This window comes from Bufo gargarizans, chromosome 2, assembly GCF_014858855.1.
Source record: "Bufo gargarizans isolate SCDJY-AF-19 chromosome 2, ASM1485885v1, whole genome shotgun sequence".
Taxonomy (NCBI): Eukaryota; Metazoa; Chordata; class Amphibia; order Anura; family Bufonidae; genus Bufo; species Bufo gargarizans.
Window position 1 is genome coordinate 582,323,385 of NC_058081.1, and position 25,190 is coordinate 582,348,574.

General features: G+C 44.1%; 1 protein-coding gene across 1 annotated transcript in view; it reads right to left on the reverse strand.

Moving 5' to 3' along the window:
* Positions 1–25,190, reverse strand: part of AGRN (agrin) — a 483,523-nt gene that overhangs the window by 93,353 nt on the left and 364,980 nt on the right. The window contains 2 exon segments of the mRNA XM_044281802.1: positions 5,529–5,634; positions 6,172–6,323. Coding sequence (XP_044137737.1) covers positions 5,529–5,634; positions 6,172–6,323 — 258 coding nt within the window.

The window sequence follows — 25,190 nt, forward strand, 5'->3', positions numbered from 1 at the left end:
TCATTACTAGAAATAACTTTTAGAATAGGACATGTTCTATAATTTGTGGAACAGATACATGGATGCAGGCAGCACACTAATGACATCCGTTTTTTTGCAGACCCATAGAAATGAATGGGTCCATGGGCGATCTGCAAAAAATGTGAATTGGATACATATACAAAATATGGTCATGTGCATCAGGCCCAAAGCTTAATTGCTGTATGATAAAAAGGTTCTGCAACTCTTTTTTCTGGCTTCTCATCTCTTTCAAGACCTCTGCTTGCTGTCCAGAAACTGGAAACCCATGCATATGTAATACTAGTATTTCTCACAGCTGAGCACTCCTGCATACCGTAAACCAGACGGATCTGTTATGCAGCCCATAGACTTCTATTATGACAGAATGCATAATGGAATGGCTTGTAAAGGCTGCCGTTATGCATTCCGTCATAGAATCCCTTTATGGCCCATGGTAATGGAATCCATATCGGAATTTTAATAAAACTTGAACCCCGAACTCAAACTTCACTCATCCCTACTGGTGTTTCATTTACTGTATATTATGTGTGGTCTACAACGATTCTGACTAAAACATAAAAAATTGTCATATTACTGTATTACTAATATTTTACTATTATAGTATTTTAAAAGATACTTAAAAGAAACGTGGGCACCTGCTCGATGGAAGGTTTTATTTTTAAGGATCTTTTTAACATCTATTGGCAGGCTGTCACTTTGGAAATTTACATTCAAGCGTGCGGATATTTATTAGAGCACAGTGTCCTGGAAGATTGATGCGGCCATTATTATATATCCCCTAGCCCGCTTGACTGTAATTAACTCAACTGAATGATATTGCTATAGGTTACAAAGATATGAAAGCTACACTAAATGGAAGACTGTACAGCTGCAAACATACTGTAAATGTGCCATAAAATCCCTTTAATCCAGCATTGTAGGTACTTTTTAGGTGCCAGATTAGATAACGTTCTGAATCATTGGGCAGCCTTAGAAAGTGATGTGAAGCTTTACTCTCAGGGTAGACAATTTACAAGCAGACATCTCAAAATGAAATGAGAACATAGAATATGCTACTTAGTTTCAGAGGTTTCTCGCTGGTTATCGCTACTCAATTTTCTTATTTGTATCCTGAAAGAGTCCAGGTCATCATGTAGTACTGGGCCCGAAACTATTAGGATTTACAGATTATTAAATGTATGTTCTGTATCCTGTAGATAGGTGGTAGCTGTTGTTTGTGAGATTAAGATTTATATTTAGTGGGCATACTACATGTATGTAGTTGATGGAATTATTATTGTAGTTCATGGCATCAGGTAGTTGGTGCACATACAGTATGACTTAAAGGGCATCTGTCAAGAGTTCTGTACCTATGACACTGGCTGACCTGTTCCATGTGCATTTGGCAGCTGAAGGCATCTGTGTTGGTCCCATGTTCATATGTGCCTGCATTGCTGAGAAGAATGAAGTTTTAATATATGCAAATGAGCCTCTCCTAGAGGCTCTGCTATCTTTTCAACTGCTGTGCCCTCTGCACTACGATTGACAGGGCCTGGTTGTGTTAGCATGATTACACCTCACCCTGTCAATCAAAGTGGAGAGGGTACGGCAGTTCCAGAGAGAGCGGAGACTCTAGTAATGGCAACGCCCCCGTTCCTCCTAATGGCTCATTTGCATATAGGAAAACATCGTTTTTCTCAGCAATGTGGGCACATATGAACATGGAACCAACACAGATGCCTTCAGCTGCCAAGTGCACATGTAACAGGTCAGCAGTTTTCCTAGGGACAAACCTGCTGACAGATGCTCTTTAATGGAAATGCGCCATGTAGCTGAAATCTCTTGTCGCTTACTCATAAAATATCATATTTTTCTCCCAATAAGATGCACATATATTCCCTTTGCCCAAAGTGGGGGAAAAATGTCACTGCGTCTTATGGGGCAGTGCCATTATGGAAGTGCTCACTAGTGCCGGAGGACCAAAATGCGGCGGATACAGCGCTCCCCGGGCTCTGTACTCAACGCTTCCTGGTCCTCTGTTGTTGGCTGTGCTGTGACTGCGCTCTGTGAACTCACGCTGTGTACGTCAGGTAACAGCACAGCGCACGGCAGGAAGAAGAGAGAGAGAGAGCTGGATCCTCCGAGCCCGCAGCGTCCGGTGCAGGAGAGGTAAGTTGCTCTGAGGCATGGAAGCTGATCTGAGACATGGGGGCTGATCTAAGCCATTGGGGTCTCATCTGAGGTATGGGGCTCTGAATGGGAGGTCTTATTTATATTGGGGTTCTTATCTGAGGTCTGATTGGAGATCATTCACATTGGGTTCTGAGCTGAGGTCCGATTGTGGGTCTGATGTGAGGTCTTATTAACATTGGGGGTCTAATCTGACGTCTGATTGGGGGTCTTTTTAACATGAGGGGTCTGATTGGGGCTGTGAGCTGTGGTCTGATTAACATTGGGGGTCTGATTGCTGGTCTAATCTAAGGTCTAATGAAAAATATTTTTTCTTATTGTCCTCCTCTAAAACTTAGGTGCGTCTTATGGGGTGAAAAATGCGTTACAAGAGAAGCCAGAAAATGTTATCTGTAATGTGGCTCTTGGAATTAGTCTGTTTGTCCTGGTCCTTTATGGAAACCTTCTATAATTTAGAACCAGAAAGAAGTCGTTGATTATATCTTTGAATATGTACAATATGACATTGGAATCTATGATTTTCTATATAAGCTCTTTTAACCTTCACTGAATTGTATCATGCAAATGTAACATCCGGCTCAACTTAAAATGTGCTGCTGTCTGACGATAGAAAAAGACTTTTGATTTGTACAATATAAAAAAAAAAAAAGAAATTCTCATTTACTCTTCTGAAATCAGTTCCCTGTGTTGTAGTAAAATGCTGCCATTAACACGAGTTTTTTCAGTTGGCGCCAGGGGTTACAGCTGACTGATGACTTTGACCCAGCAAATTATTGTCAGACAGTTGCCAATTGACTGAATACACATCATAAATTTTAATGAATGAATCTCACCAAAACTTTATGCATCAAAGATCTATAAAGAAGACATTTTCTACTGCAAATCGTCCTTAATCTAATATGGAAGACACTGCTCCGTGGTTTACATAAAGAGGAGGCCCTATTGTGGTGCTGGATATTTTCTATTCCAGGTCTCTTTGGGGCAATTTCCCAACAACTGATTTCTAACAGTGAAGTTACTATAAAGAGGGGAAACCTGACGGGTTCTCACTGCACAATAGCAAAGGGAATGTATCCAACCAAAGGTTGCAATACTCTTTCGACAGGCTCCATACTAGCCACGTGGTCACAGAGAAGGTCACTGATGCTGCTTCTATACCATGTACACCCTTCTCTGCATATCCTATAAACGTGATAAACAATCGGACTAGTGCCCTCGTAACTAGACAGGCTCTGGTGGGATAAATCAGCATGTGAACATAAGTAGCAGAAAGAGAAACAAACAAAATCTATGGAAATGAGTAACTTGACATATAGGGGAAGATTCATTAATGTGCAATGGAAACATGGAGCACTTGGCCATAGCTACTAATGAGACTTAATTTTTCAAACTGCCCTTTGGAAATGAAAAAAACAATGTGATTGTTGGCTGCGGCCAATTCCGCCACTCATCCTCTGCCCCCAAATGTTAGTGTAATATAAAAACCATGAACAAGCAGAGAAACACCTCCTGTCACACCACCATATGCAAAAAAGGTACCTCAACTTCTAAAGAAAGATGGAACAATCCGCATTTAACAATGGGAAGATATTGCACAGAATCATCAGAATATATTCTTTGTATTGATTGTATTTGTAGGCAGGCTCAGCCTGGCTCACAGTAGAACAGGTGAATCCCCCGGTGGGCCCCTGAGCAAGGTGGGCCCCTACTTCCCCACCCTCTGCACAAGTGGCACATGGCAGATGTACCTGCTAGCTGAAATGACTTCTTGGCACAGAGGCAAGCCAGCGGTCATCCTCTTTCTCCAGGGACCTGCCCTCTAAAAGTCACTGCAGGGGTCCCCATAATCATCGTTTAGCATCTTGCTGATGCTGCTTCCATGTAAGCAGGTAATATTTGCATGTAGCTTTACAGCGGGCCCCAGGCACCCCAATCTGGCACTGTTTGTGGGACATCAGATTCCTGGGTGTATTCTATCATCATCTACTTGAAAAAATAAATCTCTTTTGTTAGAGGATTAGTATTAATTTAGGCTATGGCAATTGTATAATGTCCCAAAGGGACACCCATAATAGACCCTATGTTTAGAAAAAATAAATAAAAGAGTGAAAACACAAGAATGTTGTTTTCTCAGCTCTTGCCATAAATAATAAGTGTCCACTTTTGGAGCTACAGTCCCTACTTTTGCCCCAAATCCTTCCGTCCCTCTTTGTTGTTGACATGTAACTATTTTTTGGACCGATCATAAGATTTGATACAATTTGGACCATAATGTCTACATTAGTCTGGATTCAGAAGTCGGATATTTCATCTGTGTGCTGTCGGCAGCACACGGACCCATAGAAGTCAACGGTGCATCCATGTGGTATCCATACGGAGAAACTCAGGGCATGCACTATTTATGTCTGTGCCTCATGGAACATGAACCTGGAGACCAGCGGAGGTATCTGTTTCTGGTGACTGCCAGATGCTTGTCCTACACACACCAATCTACCTCATTGTGAATTAAAAATCGTCCATGTATTGCCACCACAATGTAGCATTTTTTTATATGGCTGTCTGTTACATTAGCATATAGCTATATATGGGCATAAAGAGCATATAGACACATATAATATAATGAACCATAAATCCACAGAAGTATCCAAAATCTTGGTGAGTCCTATCATTTATACACCAAAACAAAAGGGGTTATAAGTCATATTTCTCTTTAGTGCTTGATCGGTACAAAATACAAAAACACTACACACCTCTGCTTTTAAAGAGAGAAAGGGTGGGAGCCGCATTTTTTGGAAAGAAGAAGAACCTTTCAAAAGGGCAATAGTGACATCAGTGCAGGAATAACTCTGCAAATGAAGAACTCAACCGGTAGAATACCTGTAATAACATCTGTATGTATTGTGACCTCCTGAGATACAGCTGCAATAATGTGAGCAATTTGGAACATGCACAAACTACCCTGTGAGGTCCCACAAGACATTTCCAATATTGACTTTTCATTTCCAAGACGCAAATTTGTCCAAGTTAAAAGATGCAAGGAAACTTTGCAGTTTTTCCATAAGACTTTCTGCCACTGCAGAGTTAAATACTGTATTTCATATTTAAAGACTTCTCGCACAAGTAAGCCTCTCATCTGCTTACTATCATTCGTCAGCTGTATGACAATAATCCAAATCCTGCAGTGAATTCTGTGCCAAGAGATTTCAGTCGGGAATCTGCAAGGCTTGTAAATGGACAGAGATCTTATCACAGATCAGAGGAAGTCATGAAGAAAAAAAATACTCCCAGTAGGGAAAGGATTAGTGAAAACCGAAAATTATAATAATCTTGTCTCTCACCTCTGCAGGGACCTTGTCCAGCCACGTATAGATCTTGGCGCCTTTCACAGCGAGTTTTCTTTAATTCACAATCATTAGGATAAGTTACACCGTCTGATCCACAAACCTGTAAAACAAACGGCACAGGAGTACACAAGGCATATGTCAGATAGCCATCTTTAGCGCCTTATGGCCCCCTGCCAATCCACAAAATGGAAAGAGTGAGGTTTGTTTGACTTTTCCCTGCACAGTAGGTGGATGTGGATAACAACAACAATTAACTTACACGGCGGACCCCATCAGAGGGCGAATGAGGTCCCAGCAGTCAGAAACCCACCCATCAGTGTTTGCACTAACAGTGAAGTTACAGTGCAGCATACCCATGGTTGATCCATTCAGTATTCAGCTTACACGTTTGCTAGGGTACCATCTAATGCAGATTCACTATACTATAACAAAAGGTCTAATTGAACATACAGATCACACATTATGTAATAGATTTATGTTTATGATGCTGATATGACACCCTACAGGTTCACAGAACTCCCTCTTAGGCCTCCAATATTGTCCCTGTATGTAATGATGGAATCACAATGTAGATCAGGATGTATTACATATAGTGGACTGTGGGACCTTCTACATTACATTTTCATTGTATGCTTACCAGGTTTCTCAGCACAGCATGGCAGGTGAAATCACAGATACAGCGATCATCCTCTGCATCTTCATCCCATGAGCCGCCATATCGCCTACAACGATCTTGCTCGCATTCACTGTCCTCACCAGACCCTGATCCAGCAGTTCCAGATCCGCATTCTACAACAGAGAATAAGTAAAATTTGTCCCATTAATGCATGTAATATAGCAGGGATCAGCAACCTCCGGCACTCCAGCTGCTGTGAAATGGGGGGCCGGAGGTTTCTGAACCCTATAATATAGTAATATAGTTTATAAACCAGTTCGATGATCCAGAAGAGGACCAAAGACCTTATGAGGTTGAAGCCAGTTTTCCCTCATCAACGAAATTTTTTTTCCTTTCCGTCTCTAAATCTGACAATCAGAATAACACCATGGAACAACAACCCTTCTTCAGTAATCTAGTAATTATAACTTGCAATATTATACTCCAGAAATACATCCAGGCCTCTCTTGAACTCTTTTAGTGAGTTCCCCATCAACACCTCCTCAGGCAGAGAGTTCCATAGTCTCACTGCTCTTTCCGTAAAAAGAATCCTCTTTTATGTTTGTGTACAAACCTTCTTTCCTCCAGACGCAGAGGATGTTCCCTTGTCACAGTCCTGGGAATAAAAAGATGACGGGAAATCTCTGCACTGAGCCCTAATATATTAATACATGGTTATTAGATGTCCCATCACTCAGCTTTTTTTCTAAACAAAAAACCCCTACTTTTGATGATTTTTCTGAGTATTGTAGTCCGCCCATTCCAGTTATTACTTTAGTTGCCCTCCTCTGAAACCTTTCTATCTCTGCTAATGTCTTTCTTGTGCACAGAAGCCCAAAACTGTACACAATACTTCATGTGCGGTCTGCCTAATGATTAGTAAATAGGCAGGACTATGTTCTCATCACATGCATCTATGCTCCTTTTGATGCACCCCATTATCTTATAAAATTTACAAGAATCTGGACTTTGCTGTGGGGGAGCCACCAGGCTGCTACCTCCTGGAATGGTCCTGGTAGTTTTGGTTGCTGACCCATGGGGATCAGAAAGACCAGTGCATGAGTGATCTGCAAAACCTTTACATGGCCTGATTATCAGGAATGAGCATTTGTGCCAACATTGGTTTCCGATAATCGGCCCAAGAATTGCACAATATTAATCAGGCTTGTTATGAGCAATGTTTGTGGAACCACTGTGCCAGTTAGCCTGTTTGACTTTGGGCATTATTCTGGCAACCCAAGAATCGCACAAAATCTAACACTGCTGGAAATGTGCGAGTTGTACTGCAACACCATTAATTTCTATTCTAGCAATGCTACACTGTAATTCTTGGGTGTGACAAAGATGGACATGTAGCCACAGGCTCTAGGTGGCTAGGGAGACCTAGTAAAATCAGTAGAGACCAATTGCACAGGCAAAGTCTGAAGGAAACAGCCAGGTATGCATAGGAGCAGCTGATTAACAATTGGACATAGCCACGCAGCAGCTCACAGAGCAGGAGAAAATTAACCCTAACAGTGCCACAGAGAGGTCCAATGATTAAATCCCTAATTAACACACTGGAATCTGTCACTTTGGAATCTCTCGCTTTATTGTCTCCATTATTATCGCAAATTTTAGTGGAAAATGATGTGTGCTCACACTAACACCTCTACTATATGTCGCTGAGATAGGAGGTCAAGTGAAATATTAGCACCCAACAACCTTAAAGGGGTTTTTCTGGGATTTTGATATTGATGGTCTATCCTCAGGATGGATATTCAATATTAAAATAGCGGGGGACCAAGTTCCAGCATCCTGCAGATCAGCTGGCCACTTTCTAGGTCATATGGTGTCAAGTTTATCGGTCACTTGGCCTAGGCGCAACTCTGTCCCATTCAAGTCAATAGGGCTGAGCTGCAATACCCAGCACAGCCACTGTCCAATGGATGGCGTTGTGTTTGGTAAGCTGTGAGGATGCAGTAGAGATCACCCTCAATTTAGTCCTACTTACTCTCCAAGTTTTACTGCTATAAAAGCAGTAAAATAATATAATATTTTGTGTCTAGATTCACAAGATAAAGATATTACTACTAGAGTTTATCAATGCAAAGGCTTCCTCTAGATTTTAATGGAAATTACAACAGCTCCAAATTAGGTCAGACAAACAAGTTTTATATGAAAACATAGCAATTTAATAGTAAACCCTGAAAAAAATAAATGGAAAATTACATTAACCAAAGCCATAAAATTATTGAGCTGAAGCAGTGACCAATCGTCTAACAGTCATCTTCCTTGCCCAACCTTTAATCATAGATTAATAGGCACTTTCATGCACTCCGCCATCATAATGAACCGCTCAGACCTGCCACTGCAGCTCTTTCAATAATGCAATTCTTTTATTATCGGTTTCTTTTCAAACCTTCCTTCATTTGCTATTAAAGTAAGGAACTTTTAGTGGAAGTGGAACCTGCAGACAATACAAGAGGTCGTACATGAAGTCAAGGGTTTGCTATATAATGAGTTCCTGCCATGGTAAACAGTATATTATACAGACAGCAGATCTACAAACATCTTCACAAGGCAATTGCTGGGAAGAAAATATAATGTTTCTGCTGTCAGTTTACAAGAATAGCATACAACAGAATGGAATCCATATTTTTTTTTTTACATTAACACAAAATTTTAAGTGTAAGACAGAAAGTCTTAACCCTGACCGGCTCATTGACCTATTTCTTTTATTACCCGGGCAACAGAAGTGCAATCCACAATCCTGAAGGCTACTTTTGTAGCAATTGGAAATCCCTATGTGTGATATAGTAAGAGTTTATGTATATTCGAAGCATCACGTTCAGGACAGAGATTTACAATGTGAATTGCTAATGAGCTTATTCAACATGTCTACAAAGAAACAACCGAATGCAAGACAATAACCTCTACTGAAAAGATGAGCAGCAACATCATGGACAAATGCAATGAAGAGAGTCCTGAATGTAACACTAAAAATCCTAAAGACTTAATGGGATTTTAATAAAGGCAATTAGTGTTGGTCGAGCACCAAAGTGCTCAGGTGCTCGAGTAGAACACCTACCGAGCACCCGAGAACAATGAAAGTCAATGGGAGAACCCGAGCATTAAACCAGGCACCCCCTGCTCTGAAGAGGGGAGGGTGTCTGGTTGATACGAAAAGTTCCTAAATTGATGGCAACACCACTGAAATGGTTTGGGAACAGCATGGGGAGGATGTCTGGATGCCTCTTGGACTCCCAGGTCGCTGCTGGGAACGATGTTGTCCGAGTAGTACGCCACTCTTACAGACTGACAATAATACGCACCAAACCGAAGATAAGATAAAATCGATTTTAGAGGAAAAATTATTAGAAACATTCTTTCCTGTATATTTACTTGTATATAAAGTGCAAGTGCTGCCAAAAATTAAAAGGAAGACGAACTCCGATACAACCTGTATATCACATAAAGGAGGGCCTCATTCACATTGTGGTACAATTGTTCAGGTAGTGGGACTCCTACACTCATAAAGCCTATGCACTAAGTGAAAGGGCTGCCAATAATTACAAGGTGGAAGGTTGATGAAATATAGTTTTATATAAAGTTTCCATAATAAATGCTCATGGTGTTAGAGAATTTAGCCTCATGAAACATGGATGCCACCAGGGACATAGTTACAGGGATGCAGAAGTAGCAGTTATATCTTGGCTTGCTGCCTGAAGGATCCCGAAAGCCCCTTTGACACACAAGACACCAGTAGTATAAATGGCATATGATAGTTAGGAGGCCCTGTTACAGATTGTGCATTGGGGTCCAGGAGCTTCACATCAAACCTCTGGGTGGTACAACAACACATCCCCAAGGGGAGTATTGTCCAATTCCTGAGTAGTACCCTATAATGGGTATCATTCATACCGTACAGTTGGAACCCCTTGGATTACTGACCGTGGTTTATTTCCCTAGGTGCAATACTGTTCTATCTTATTGAAATAGCATAACATTCAATGACTACGCTTGGAAAAAAACACATCAGCAAACCTCGGATAACCACAAGTCTGAAAATGAAAGAGTCATACACAAAATGAGCAAAGTACAGGGGCCAATTGGACTTAATCTGTCATCAGCATTCACCGCGGTCCGCGGCACCAGGGATTTTGGCCACAAGCAGAAGCGCTCAGAACTTCTAATTAACAAAAGCTCGTTGAACGGATGTGCTGAGTGTGTAGAAAAATATCTACAACGCCATGGGTATTTTAAAGTGTACTTTTACCTTTAATAATAATTACAGCAGTAGTGATTGTGAGATACTAAAGAACGAAATATTCTGGGACATGAGAATCAGATAATGTGAGGATCTGAAGTGTGAAATGAAAGCGTCACTGTATCACTGTATCAAACCTCCCCGGTCTATTTACGTAAAACGATCACCAGTTATCAGGAGATAAAAGCAAGGGATGCCGATAAAAGTCTCTCTTTCAAGTCTATACTGAGCCAACAGCCTCATCTCTTCTACACCCCCATCTAGCCCCATCGCACTCCATTCCTGCATACATCCCCAGCCTCATCCAAGCCACGCTGTGTTAATGAACTCATGGTAATTACACTTGCGCAGAATATGAGACGGGATATTAAAGGCTGTTCTCATAACTGATCACCCAAAAGCCGGAATCACCCCCCGAGCGTTGCTAGGAGACAAGTCAAATATACCCTTATTATCTGGCACTGTGCAGCTCTCTGGAAGAAGACAGAGAAGATCTACAGGACAGAAATATTCATCCTCAGCGCATAATACAACAAAGGGATTAAAGGGATTAAAGCAAAAAATATTGTCTCTTGTCACCCTATGGTGGCTGTTAGAATACACATAGTTGGCTAATATTTGCCTTCTAGAGTGTGCCGAAACCCAAAATACTCATGCACTCTATAGTCATTTTCTTTAATCGGTAAATAAAGGACTTTTTTTTAACCAGACGTATTAAAATGTACAGGATTAGTCATTATACTACCTTCAACTGTCCTGAAAATACAGATTTATAATTGTTCCGAGGAAGAAACCGAAGGATACATATTACAGAGTCCATTTATGTCTTCCTTTACAGTGGAGATAAAACTTCTGGTCTAACTCTTCTGTTTAGTCAGTTTCTTTATTGCTCTTTTTGTTCTGTGTTGTCTGTATTAATTTTTCATGTGGAATATACAGAAAATATCCAATAACGATTTCTTTAACACAGTGATTGATACTTGCAGTTTTATCAAGATGTTTCTGCATTGAAACAAGGCTGTACCGAAAGTCCGCCCTGTGGCCACTATGAGCATGGGCTGACTTTCTGTGCAGCCTTGTTTCAACCCTAAAGTGTTGTAAAACTTTACTTTTACTACAACAATTAAAATCTTCAAATATAATCATATTTTGTGCTGTCAGATCATGAAGGGTTAAGTATCAGGTCTCAATACTGGAACCTCGGACCTGTAGCCACTGACACTCTATACCAGTGATGGCGAACCTATGGCACGGGTGCCAGAGGCGGCACTCAGAGCCCTCTCTGTGGGCACCCGCACCCTGGAGAAAGTCTATGGTGTACCAATATACCTTAGACTTTTCCTGCCATTCATTAGTGCAGGACATGCTATGAACAGCACAGGCACAGACATTGAATGTAGGCAGGCTATTATAGCTAAATGATAAAGTACATAGAAGATATATGAAATTGGTGTGGCACTTTGCGATAAATAAGTGGGTTTTTGGTTGCAGTTTGGGCACTCGGTCTCTAAGAGGTTCACCATCACTGCTCTATACTATGACTGCCTGCCATGCTGCTCCCTGAAGAGCCGGTTTTACCTAGCGAAATGCGTTGGGGGAATTAGGGCTTATACTCTATGAGGGTTTTCTAAACAGGTACGAGGTTCCAGCTGGCTGGGGGTCGCTCTTCTAAGGGCGGGTGCTCCGACTACAGCCAATTTGAGGTGCTCCCCCTTGCTAGACTAGGGCTTAATAGGGAAAGCACAAGTAGGCTAGAATACCAATAGCGCTGCCTTTGTTATGATAAACCGCCACTAAAACTATATTGACCCCGACCGGCTGATGTTATCTGTATTGAGACCTGATATTTAACCCTTCAAGGTGTTGGAATCAGGAGCACTGGGGAAAGACAATACAAGAAATAGGATATTGAATTTAATGGAACGTATATGGGTGGAACTTAAAATAATAATGGAAATAAAAGGGTACTTGCAGTATACACCCATTTGGAAAAACATGAATTTAAAGGAAATCCAAAGAATCAGGCCTTATATAGACTGGGAAAAAAAGGGGATAAAATATTTGGCGCAAATATTTGAAGGACATAAATTGAAGGACCTAGCCACGTTAGTAAAGGAGTTTGGGATCCATCAAAAAGAAAGTTATAAATATCTACAACTTAAAAATGCCGTAAGATCATCAGCCAATCCAAATATATACATTAAAGAACATTCAAATAGAATATATAAATTTACTAACGGAACGCAAAAAAATGGAATTACGGGAAAGAGATATAGAATTCTAAAGCAGATGAAGAAAGAACGGATTATAATCCCAGCAAGAGGAAAGTGGGAAAAAGAGATTTTATCTTTCACGGAAGAAAAATGGATTGATGCCCTTGGAAGTTAATTTAAGGTATCAGATAGGGCTTCACATAAAATCTCCCAGTTCTTTATCGTCCATAGGTTACATCGATCTCCTTGGGCGTTAAGATTAGAGCTTCCGATAAATGCCCAAGATGTATGGGTGAGAGGGCTGACCTTATCCACTGTTTCTGGAGATGTCCTAAACTATTATGGTATTGGAAAGATATTGTAGACAAAATATCTATATTTTTGGGGGTCCAAATTCCGGAAGACCCAGCGGTTTGTATCCTGGGGGCTATGTCACATCTTAAATTAAAAAGAGAATTACAAACGGTAGTATGTAAAGTACTGTTTCAGGCTAGATTGCTCATACTCCGAAGATGGGTAAGCAAAGACCCTCCTACAGTAGGACAGTGGCAGGAAACAGTGTGCAATCTGATCAAATTGGAACAGGCGGCTGAGAGATATAGGGGTAGAGATGAAAAAGTCAATAAAATCTGGATGAAATGGTTGAACCAGGGCCAAGGTGTTTGAGGTTTTTTTTTTTTTTTTTTTTTTTTTTTTTTTTCCTTCTCCCTCTCCCATCTCCCCCTCTCCTCTACTGGGTGGAGGGAGGGTAGTGGGGTTAAAATGTTATAATGTATTAATTATTGTGATGACCTGTTGGACGGTCTGACATTGTATTTGATATTGTAAGCAATTATTGTGATGACCCGTTGGACGGTCTGATATTGTATTCGTTTTTTATAATAATAAAAAAAAAAAAAAAAAAAAAACCTTCAAGATCTGCCAGCACAAAATATCATTCTATTTGAAGATTTTAATTGTTATAGTAAAAGTTAAGTTCTACAACACTTTAGAAGGAGGTCCCAGTTGTTGTCTACAACAACCCTTATTTGGATTGCAAGAGTCCTCTCCTCTATTAGGCCTGGTGTTTAGTGGAACTAAGGCTACTTTCACACTAGCGTTCGATCGGATCCGTTCTGAACGGATCCGATCATAATAATGCAGACGGAGGCTCCGTTCAGAACGGATCCGTCTGCATTATTTTAGCATATAACAGCTAAGTGTGAAAATAGCCTCGTACGGATCCGTCCAGACTTTCAATGTAAAGTCAATGGGGGACGGATCCGCTTGAAGATTGAGCCATATTGTGGCATCTTCAAACGGATCCGTCCCCATTGACTTACATTGTAAGTCTGGACGGATCCGCATGCCTCCGCACGGCCAGGCGGACACCCGAACGCTGCAAGCAGCGTTCAGCTGTCCGCCTGTCCGTGCGGAGGCGAGCGGAGCGGAGGCTGAACGCCGCCAGACTGATGCAGTCTGAGCGGATCCGCTCCATTCAGACTGCATCAGGGCTGGACGGCTGCGTTCGGGTCCGCCCGTGAGCTCCTTCAAACGGAGCTCACGAGCGGACCGACGAACGCTAGTGTGAAAGTAGCTTTAGTTGTATCTTAAAACCCCTTTATGTGGACTAAGAGAGCAGGCATGGATCAGGAATGAACAGGTCTATGAACGTTGTGTCACATACGGCAATGTTCGGGGCTGTATGAGGCTGAGTGATTGTTACTGTGCTTGTTCATCCTCATACAGTTTCCCTGATCCCTGACCTGCTGTCAATGATAATAGACACTGTTGGCAGATTAAATTGTGTATTTACAGCAATTTTTATGGCATAAATACCTTAAAAATATGGCATTCAGGTCAAACACTATCAAAAGTAAGTTGACTTTCGAAGTTATGCTGTGTGCTGTAAGTAATGTTGGTCCATGCCCACTGGGAGAGAGTCTGCCGCAGTACTCACTCTGCTGGTATCTCAGTGGTTTGTACCTGCCAGGCTCCCCCTATTCCCTGCTGAGACTGTGCAGCTATCTCTACTCCAAGCAGGCTTGAGGATTACTGACTCTGGATTGCACAAATTCTACCTGCCCTGACCTCAGCTTCTCCCCGACTATAGTTTTGCCTAAACCCTCTGTTTCACACCAGTATCTTTTGACCCCTGTGGGTCAGCAGTCTGCTGAACAGAGAGTACTCCAGGAGGTAGTGGCCTGGTAGTTCAGCAAAGTCCAGATCCCTGTAAAGGGGTTAAGACCAGGGCACTGCCAGGATAGCACCCTCAGGAGTAGCCCCAAGTTAAATGTGTTCAGTAGACACAATGGATCCACATCTGCTTTGTAACACGTGACAATCATTTACTAACATTGCCTGCTTGCACAGTGCATCAGTATTAATACACTTTCCCTAGAGCTCTGCTCATTGAAAGGCAAAAATTAAGTTTTAAATTGAATCTTAAAAGCCACTGTCAAGGGGAAAATGGTTAAAAACTAAAAAAGTACAGTTGGGTATATACCAAAAGCTCTCTGTTTAACCAGTTTTCAAGTTCTCAACTCTTTCATTGGCTTTAAACGCCATCAATCTTCTGTAATGCACTTGTGATCACCCTTAATAACCCTCAGCCACTCAAAGGCATAACTGCCGTTTATTTCTCAGGCCGGGGAAGGATTGTCATCGCCACTTCATGAAGGGCACAAGCAATAATAACAGAATAGGATGCTTGCCAACGTCTCTTTCTCTAGGGATGAGGCTAGAAGCTGGCGATAATATAGTCATCCTCTTCTATAATATAACAGGAATAGAAGTCCTTCCAAGTGACTCACATACAGGTGCTACCTAACAGGTGCAGTGTAAACAACAGCTGCCCAAACCTCTCCTCGCCCGTGCACACCTTCCAGTGCCAAACAAGTGCATTATAAATGGCTTGTTGGACTGCAAATAGAAGCGCAGTGTCACTTCTAAAAAACAGAGACTGCATATTTGGAGAACATCACATACACATTGAAGAGAAAGGGGAAAGAATAAAGGCCCACGTTTATTATTGTGGGTGCACTTGAATTCTGGCATTATCTGCACCAAAATGTGTTGCAATTTTGGGTGAACTGGAACACCCATTTTAGACATATTGAGGAATTAAGTAATAAAAAAAATATCCACTGTACCACGCCAACAAGAAAGGTGTTATCCCATGACTAATGTAAAAAATTAAAACCGGACATCATATAGTACATGCCAATCTCTTTCTAACAAAGCTAGAACCAGCCCTGTACCTCACATGGATCCAGTTTTTAATTACATGCAATTACAAAAGTAATCAGATCCAGGTGCTGGTTTGAAAACTGTAGAACATTTTTCATGGGACAACTGCTTTAATGGAGAAGGGTAATGGCTTAAGGCTAGGTCTACACGATGACATTTGTCACATGACATTTTGTTGCAGCAATGTCGCGCGACAATTTTTATAATGGCAGTCAATGGTGTCGCACTGCAACATGCAACATACTGCGACTGCGACGTAACAGTCACAGAAAATCAATTCGAGATGGATTTTTCTGTGACTGTCGCGTCACAGTCGCAGCATGTTGGAGTGAGACACCATAGACTGCCATTATAAAAATCGTTGTGCGACATTGCTGCAACAAAATGTTGCACAACAAATGTTGCAGTGTAGTTGTTCCTTATCTGTCACAGGACTTATTGTCGCACGACAAATGTCGTTGAGTGGACCTAGCCTAAAAAGTCATCTGTCAGCAGAGAAACTGGCTGGCCTGTTCCATGTGCATTTGGCAGCTGAAGGCATCTGTGTTGGTCCCATGTTCATATGTGCCCGCATTGCTGAGAAAAATGAAGTTTTAATATCTGCAAATGAGCCTCTAGGAGCCATTACACCTAAAGGCTCAGCTGTCTATGCACTTTGATTGACAGGGCAAGACGTTAGGATGTTTTTACTGCCTGGCCCTGTCAATCAAATGTCTGTAGTGTTTTAACACCTCATCTACTTTTGCTGCTACTGCAAGGCCTCTTGCACACAACCGTATGGCTTTTTCAGTATTTTGTGGTCCTCAAAAAACGGATCTGCAAAAAATACGGATGACGCCTGTGTGCATTCCGTTTTTTGCATAACGGAACAGCTGGCCCCTGATAGAACAGTACTATTCTTGTCCGTTATGCGGACAATAATAGGACATGTTCTAACTTTTAATGGAACGGAAAAACGAAAATACGGAAACGGAAGGCATACGGCGTACCTTCTGTTTTTTTTGCGGATCCATTGAAATTAATGGTTCCGTATACGATCCGTATACGTAACACAAAAAACGGAACGGAAAACGGAAAAAAAACGTTTGTGCGCAAAAGGCCTAAATGCTGTGGATTTTCCACATGCAATTCCACTGCGTAAATATCCTGCATTTATGCTTCCTATGGCTATACCTTATATGCGAACAGCAATAAGACTGAATATAGGGTTCATTATAAACGTGACAAATCCTTAGGCTATAACTGCCTTGACCTTATGAAGTTAGGAATGAAAACTGAACTTATACTTTTTTATTAATAACACTTTCTTAGCAACCAGTACGTGAACAGTTTTGCAAATGATGGCAAGTTTCCTTTGCATGCATTGATGAGTCAGCACACCCAAAACAGAAGCCACCGGTGGTGTAATTCTCCAATTAGCTGCGCACCTGCACAATCTTCCCAACAAAAACAAATCATAAAATTAGCAAATGCAGACATCACATAGATGACGCTTGTTCCCTAATAACTTCCATGATGAAGAGAGAACATGAAGCAAGATGCATATGTAACAAAGCTCAGCCAGAGAACAGTAGTAGGCTGATCTGCTGTGTTTGCCATTGTTTTCTTAACTGTTTTTCACACTTTTTATGCAGCCAGATATTACTTTATGAAATTATGACTACAAGAAAATTTAAACTAGCACATTCAATACAGTCCTGATCAAAAGTTTAAGACCACTTGAAAAAAAATCATATTTTACATTGTTGGATCTTAACAAGGTTCCAAGTAGAGCTTCAACATGCAACAAGAAGAAATGGGAGTGAGACAAAACATTTTTTGAGCATTCAATTAATTGAAAATAACGATTAAACTGAAACAGGCTGTTTTTTAGCTGATCCAAATTGTAGGACCACATGCCTTTAAAAGGCCAAATCTGTGCAAAGATGTGGATTAATTGTCATTTTCTGTCAGGTAGTCACACGTTGTGATGGCAAAGGCAAAAAAACTCTCCCTTTTTGAACGTGGTCGGGTTGTTGAACTGCATAAACAGGGTCTCTCACAGCGCGAAATCACTGCTGAGGTGGGACTCAGTAAGACCTTGTCTCCTTGAACACCACAGAACTGCTCGTTTGGACTTTGCAAGAGAGCACCAAACATGGGACATTTAAATGTGGAAGAATATTCTTATTCCCCTGATCTGAATCCAATTGAGAACCTTTGGGGATGGATGGCAAGGGAAGTTTACAAAAATGGACAACAGTTCCAGACAGTAGATGGCCTTCGTGCGGCCGTCTTCACCACTTGGAGAAATGTTCCCACTCACCTCATGGAAACGCTTGCATCAAGCATGCCGAAACAAATTTTGGAAGTGATAAACAATACTACTCATTAGTGAGTTCATGTTTGGAGGTTGGATTTCTGTTTTGGGGGGTTTAGTTTTTTTGGAGAGCACCCGACTGGGTATGGAGGGTGATGAGGGACTGTTGGTCCCCCCCTTCCCCTCCCTTAGTTTCCCTGGTTGGGGTTGAGGAATAGGCCCCTAGGTTATGGTAGTGAAGAGGGAGGTAAGGGGTTAAGGAAATGTAGGTGGAGAGGGTATGGAGGAGGAGACGGTGGTGGGAGGAGTAAGGCAGGTTTATATAGGGGAGGACAGTGGTTGTCACTTCCTCTTGACAGGGTAAGCCGTGTTGGTAAGTGCTTACCTCCGGTTTGACTCTCCAGGATGTCCGCGGGTGATGAGGCGCTGCGCGCTTCTCTCTTGGCGCGTTTTCAGGCGGAGGGGGAAGGATGGCTGCGCTCCTTTTTGCGCAGCTTTGATCCTTCCTCTGCCTCCGCTCCTCCTGCTTCTGCTCCGCCGTTTCCTCCAGAGACGCCGCTGGGTGAGTGTCACGCTGGGAGGGATCGGGGTCTGCGGCGCTCGGCGCGTAGTCGCCGCCCCCCTGCTAAATTGCGGCAAGTGTTTTCTGGCCGTTCCGGTGCGGCCGCTTCACGCGGTGGCGGTGACAAAGGCCGGGGATGGGAGCCGGAAGTAGGCCGCAGTGTAGCTCCTCCCCTTCCGCCCCCTTCACCCCGGGAAATAGGAGTCTCGGCGTGGCAGGCGAGCGCATTGGCGGTCATGGGGGCTAATCAATCTGGCGCGCTGTCGGCGGATGACCGCCCCATTACCCTGCCGCCATCACAGGCTGCCCCCCCCCTTCCTCCCCCCTTACCTGCAGCGGTCCTTTCCTTAGCCCCCTCTTATATGGGTGGTGCGGCTGTTAGCCCGGCCCCTCCTAGTGGGGGTGCTTCTTTGGCGGTTGGTGCTGCAGTTCTGAGCACTGGTACCCCCCCCCCCCCCCCCCGCTTTTACAACCTCATCCCACCCCTCCTACAGCGGCTTCTTCGGCGGGCCGGAGCAGAGGCAGGGAGAGATCTTTGTCCCCCACCCCCTCCAGAGAGGATAGGCGTCGGGGGAGGCGCAGCCGCAGGCGGCGGCGTTCAAGTCGGCGATCCAGGTCATCCCGGTTCAGTAGGCGGTCCAGATCTTCCCGGTGGCGTTCCCCGTCATCTTCAGAGGGATCCTCGGAAGAGTCTGATTGTACACCGCGGTCTGGGCGTAGACGACTGGCGATTGGTGAGAGTTCCAGGGCACCTAGCCTGGCTTCGGTGGCAGTACACAGGGATGCGGTGCCTGTACCTGCAATAGCTCCGCTGGCGGTTCCGGCTTCTGGTGAGTGTCATTATGCGGGGGCATGGGGAGGGGGAGGTGTTAATGTGCGTGTGGAGCCGTTATTGCAAGCTTTGTTAGATAGGTTGTCTGTTCCCCCTGTCCCTTCTGCGGTTCCGGCAGCGGGAGTGGCGGAGACGCCGGTGACGGCTTCTGGTCAGGTGACGAAGCCTTCAGTGGTTTTGGCTGGGATCCATAAGGATTCCTGTTTCTGTGGCGTTAGTCCTTTGGGGGCTCATTTAGAGGATTCGGTGAGGGAGAAGATCTGGTCCCACCAATATGTGGATATATGGACCCTGGTGTCGGTGGACCAGCATGGAGTGGATAAGGAGAAACGTTTTGTGGACAAGCCTTATGATAAACGGATGAAGGTGGCTAGGACGATGAATAATTGGTTACAGGCGTTTGCGGTTTTGGGGTGTGTAATGGGTCAGCGGCACCCGGAGCGGTGCGCTGAACTGTTTATTTTGCAGCTGCAGTCGCTTTTGGGTTTGCTGTGCTTTGCTTGCCGGGTTATGCCTATGGGGCGTGTTTTTTCGCGGCGGTTGTCTTTGGCAACAAGGGGAGTGGTATCCCCGCGGCATCGCATTCGACTGACCAAGTCGCTCAAGGCTGATTTGGTTGTGTGGCGTGAATTTTTGTGTTCTTACAATGGCCACACGTGTTATATTTCGCAGGAGATATCTAGTTGCGAGCTTGAGCTGTGGTCGGATGCGGCTGGCTCCTGTGGATTTGGTACGGTTTTGGGTAAGGAATGGTGTGCATCTCCGTGGCCGGATGAGTGGAGAGATTTGGGGTTGGTAAGTAACCTAACATTGCTGGAGTTGTTCCCTATTGTGGTTGCGGTTGAGATTTGGGGTGACAGACTGGAGAATCGTCATGTGTGTTTTTGGTCGGATAATTTGGGTACGGTTCAATGTATTAATAGGTTGTCTTCTTCATCGTTGCCGGTTTTAGCGTTGCTTCGACATTTGGTGCTAAGGTGCTTGGAGCGCAATATTTATTTTAGGGCGCGCCATGTCCCGGGGGTGGATAACAGGATCGCTGATGCTCTTTCTCGGTTCCGTTGGCAGGTTTTTCGGGATCTTCTTCCGGAGGCGGACAGGGATGGACGAGTGTTCCCGGATTTCCTATGGCGTCTGGTGCTCAACAATTGATGCCGTTGGTCAGCTCTTCGGTGACTCCGGCCACCTGGCAGGCGCATGGTAAGGCCTGGGCTGAGTGGTTGACGGTGAAAGGTAATAGGGAAGTGTCGGCGGGGGGGGGGGAGTGTGTCTGGAGGTTACGATAGAGTGGCTGTTATGGTTGCGGGGTCAAGGGGTTTCTGCTCCAGTGGCCCGGCGTAAATTGGCCGGTGTGGGTTTTTATTTCAAGCTGCAGGGGTGGCCGGATGTGACGAAGAATTTCTTGATCAGGCAGGCGTTGAAAGGGTGGCAGAAGGAATATGTGGTGCGGGAGAGTAGACGGCCAATATCGTTTAGTTTGCTGGGGAGATTGGTAGAGGTGTGTCGAGTCGTGTGTTCTTCAGGGTTCGAGAGTGCTTTGGTGGCGGCGTGTTTTAGCGTGGCCTTTTTTGCAGCTTTACGGGTGGGGGAAGTGGTGGCTCCTTCCAGCTCGCGGCCGGGAGGTTTGTTATGGTCGGATGTGATTTTGAACAATAATGCGCTGCGGGTCCGGGTTCGTCGTTCGAAGACCGATCAGTTCGGTAATGGAGTATGGTTACCTATCCACCCGGTTGATAGCGGGGCGTGCCCTATTAGATTGGTTTCAGAGTACATGGCTGTTAGGGGGAGTGGGAGGAATTTTTTCGTTCATGCCGACTGGTTTCCCTTGACGAAATTTCAGTTCGCTTCAGTGTTGCGTAGATGCTTGGGGCAGTTGGGGTTGGATCCGGGGGAATTCGGTACTCACTCCTTTAGGATAGGTGCGGCGACGGAAGCGGCTAGGGCAGGATTGCCGGAATCGGAAGTTATGCGAATTGGGCGGTGGAGGTCGGCCTGCTTTGCGCGATATGTGAGGCCGGATTTGTTGGTGAGTTAGTATATATAAAAAAAAAAAAAAAAATAATTAACAAAAGATTAAAAAAAAAAAATAAATGGATGAATATATATATGATGTGTTTGACTTATGGTGTTTTTAATGATTCTTTTCTTCGCAGGAGTCGGTCGTCCGGTGATTTGGTTGGTGGGGCACTCCTACATATTCTGGGCAGCGCAGAGGGCGGAATGCAGGCCCGGAGGTCGCAGCCTGGGATTCAGGGAAGTAGATGTGCAATGGAGAGGTCTTCGGGGGCTGAGATGGGCGCAAGTGTTGCCAGAAGTGGTGGAGATTGGGCGTAGATCGGTGGGGCCGGTTATACTGGTGTTACATGCGGGGGGAAATGACCTGTGTTCCCAGAGAATGTTGGAGCTCATGGCTTTGATGAGGTCTGATTTGGAGCGCTTCCCGGCGTTTTTCCCGGAGCTAGTGATTGTATGGTCGGAAGTTGTGCCGAGAATAGTTTGGCACGGCGCCAGGGACGGGGAGGCTATGGAGAAATGCAGGAGGACATTGAATGCCCGAATGTCCCGATTTGTGCGTTCAAAGGGAGGAATAGTGGTCCGGCATTGGCAGTTGGAGGGCGATAATAGACCTCTGATGAGGCCGGATGGGGTGCATCTCACAGATATAGATCTGGATATCTTTTTGTCGGGTTTGCAGGATGGCATTGAACAGGCTTTTAGTTTGCTGGGTGGTGGTCGGAATCCCGTGTGACACGGTCCTCCTCCGTGGCGGAATTTGGAAAGGAAAGATCGTGGTAAACAGTTATTGGCGAACGTACGCCCTGGGGACCCAGGGTGGTATACCGCATCGGAGAAGTGATTCGTGGAGGAGGTGGGGTTTTTGATACCGTTTTTGTAATAAGGAAACAATTTGCTGTGGCCGATCACCATCCAGTAAAAGTTTGGTTTATAAACTAAGTTGTCCGAGTTTTATTTGTTCAAAGTTAATAGGGGGCCGGTGGCTTCCTTTTCCTAGTTTTCCCTTGCCCCATCCTCATTTTGGTACCAGCAGTCTGGAGAGCACCCGACTGGGTATGGAGGGTGATGAGGGACTGTTGGTCCCCCCCTTCCCCTCCCTTAGTTTCCCTGGTTGGGGTTGAGGAATAGGCCCCTAGGTTATGGTAGTGAAGAGGGAGGTAAGGGGTTAAGGAAATGTAGGTGGAGAGGGTATGGAGGAGGAGACGGTGGTGGGAGGAGTAAGGCAGGTTTATATAGGGGAGGACAGTGGTTGTCACTTCCTCTTGACAGGGTAAGCCGTGTTGCCCTCCCTCCCGCCCTTAGGTTGCAGTTTGCGTTTATTTTGTTTATATATTTAAAAAAAAAAAAAAAAAAAGGAATTAAAATGATGTCTCTCTTTTGAGGTTCATTGACGGAGGAAGAGAAGTCACAGCTGGCGGAATTTGGAAAGGAAAGATCGTGGTAAACAGTTATTGGCGAACGTACGCCCTGGGGACCCAGGGTGGTATACCGCATCGGAGAAGTGATTCGTGGAGGAGGTGGGGTTTTTGATACCGTTTTTGTAATAAGGAAACAATTTGCTGTGGCCGATCACCATCCAGTAAAAGTTTGGTTTATAAACTAAGTTGTCCGAGTTTTATTTGTTCAAAGTTAATAGGGGGCCGGTGGCTTCCTTTTCCTAGTTTTCCCTTGCCCCATCCTCATTTTGGTACCAGCAGTCTTTGGAGGTATGGTCCTAAACTTTTGATCAGCTGAAAAACAGCCTGTTTCAGTTTATTCGTTGTTTTCATTAAATTAAATGCTCAAAAAATGTTTTGTCTCACTCCCATTTCTTCTTGTTGCATGTTGAAGCTCTACTTGGAACCTTGTTAAGATCCAGTCATGCTAAATATGATTTTTTGCTATTTTTCAAGTGGTCTTAAACTTTTTGATCAGGACTGTATATTGAGGGAAGCGGCCTCTTTTAGACTGAGCAACGCCCATCTACCTGGGGCTTCTGAGCAGAGTATAAATGCAGCTGGTTCCTTCACTGCCCTGAATATTGTAGGCTTAGGTAAGTCCAAGAGAGGCATTTCTGTTAGGCCTCTTTCACACGGACGAGAATTCTGTGCACGTGTAATGCGTGAGGTGAACGCATTGCATCTGCACTGAATCCGGACCCATTCACTCCAATGGGGCGTTGCACGTGAGCGGTAATTTTCACGCATCACTTGTGCGTTGCGTGAAAATCTCAGCAAGCTCTGCAAACACATGGGGCTGCGTGAAAATCACAAGCATCCGCAAGCAAGTGCGGATGCGATGCGACTTTCACGCATGGTTGCTAGGTGACGATCGGGATTAGGACCCGATCTTTATTATTTTGCCTGTGATGGACAATGTGATGGACCATGTGATGAGCGCGGTGATGTCACCAAAGGTCCTTTACCTCCCAGGTCCTCAAAGAAGAAGAAAGAAGACACGCTGGGCTGTGTGAACAAGTGGATTAGGGTGAGTTAAATATTATTATTTTTTTAACCCCTCCATCCCTAATTTACTTAGCATTCTGTATTAAGAATGCTATTATTTCCCCCTAAAACCATGTTATAAGGGAAAATAATAAAATCTACACAACACCGATCCCAAACCCGAACTTCTGTGAAGAAGTCCGGGTTCGGGTCTGGGTACCAAACATGCCGATTTTTCTCATGCACGTGCAAAACGCATTAAATCGATTTGCACTAGCGTGAAAAAATCGTGCATTTTCCCGCAACGCACCTGCATCTTGTCCGGCCCTCACATGCGACGCCCGTGTGAAAGAGGCCTTAGGGTTCATTCAGACGTCCGTATATGTTTTGCAGATCCGCAAAACACAGACACTGGCAATGTGCGTTCCGCATTTTGCAGACCACACATCGCCAGCACTCTCATAGAAAATGCCTTTTCTTGTCCGCAATTGCGGATAAGAATAGGACATGTTCTATTTTTTTTTGCGGAACGGAAGTGCAGATTCACTTCAATGGGTCCGCAAATCCGGAGATGCGGAATGGTGCAGAACGGAACAACGGAACTGAACCCTACGGAAGCACTACAGAGTGTTTCCGTGGGGTTTCGTCCCGTACTTCCGTTCCGCAAAAAGATAGAACATGTCCTATCTTTTTGCAGAACGGCCGGTCCGCGATCCGCTGTGGCTGCCCCACGGACTGTGCTCGTGCATTGCGGCCCGCATTTTGCGGGCAGCAGAACGACCACGGGGAGCACACACGCCCATAGGAAAGAGGCCTAAGCCAGTTCTCTCTGTTCTGCACTGAAGAGGGACAATCACTCTGAAATAGCTGTCTGTAGATGAGGCTATATCCCTAAATTATGTCTAAAGGCCTGTTTAAAATGTCAAACATTGACTTGCAGGATAGTAACGTGTGTGTTATGTGTTTTGATGCAGTTTTACTGCACTTCAACTGCTATGTGTGAACACATCCTCTTTTATTTCTCTATTTCAGAGGAAGAAACAGAGGCAACATCAAGAGAATGCTTAGTATGAAATCTTCCACCTGATCTGGGGCACCATGGGCACAGATTCCCCTCAAAGCTGAATGCGCAATTCACTTGTAAAAATGTCTTCACATTGTAATAAAATGTCACCCAAG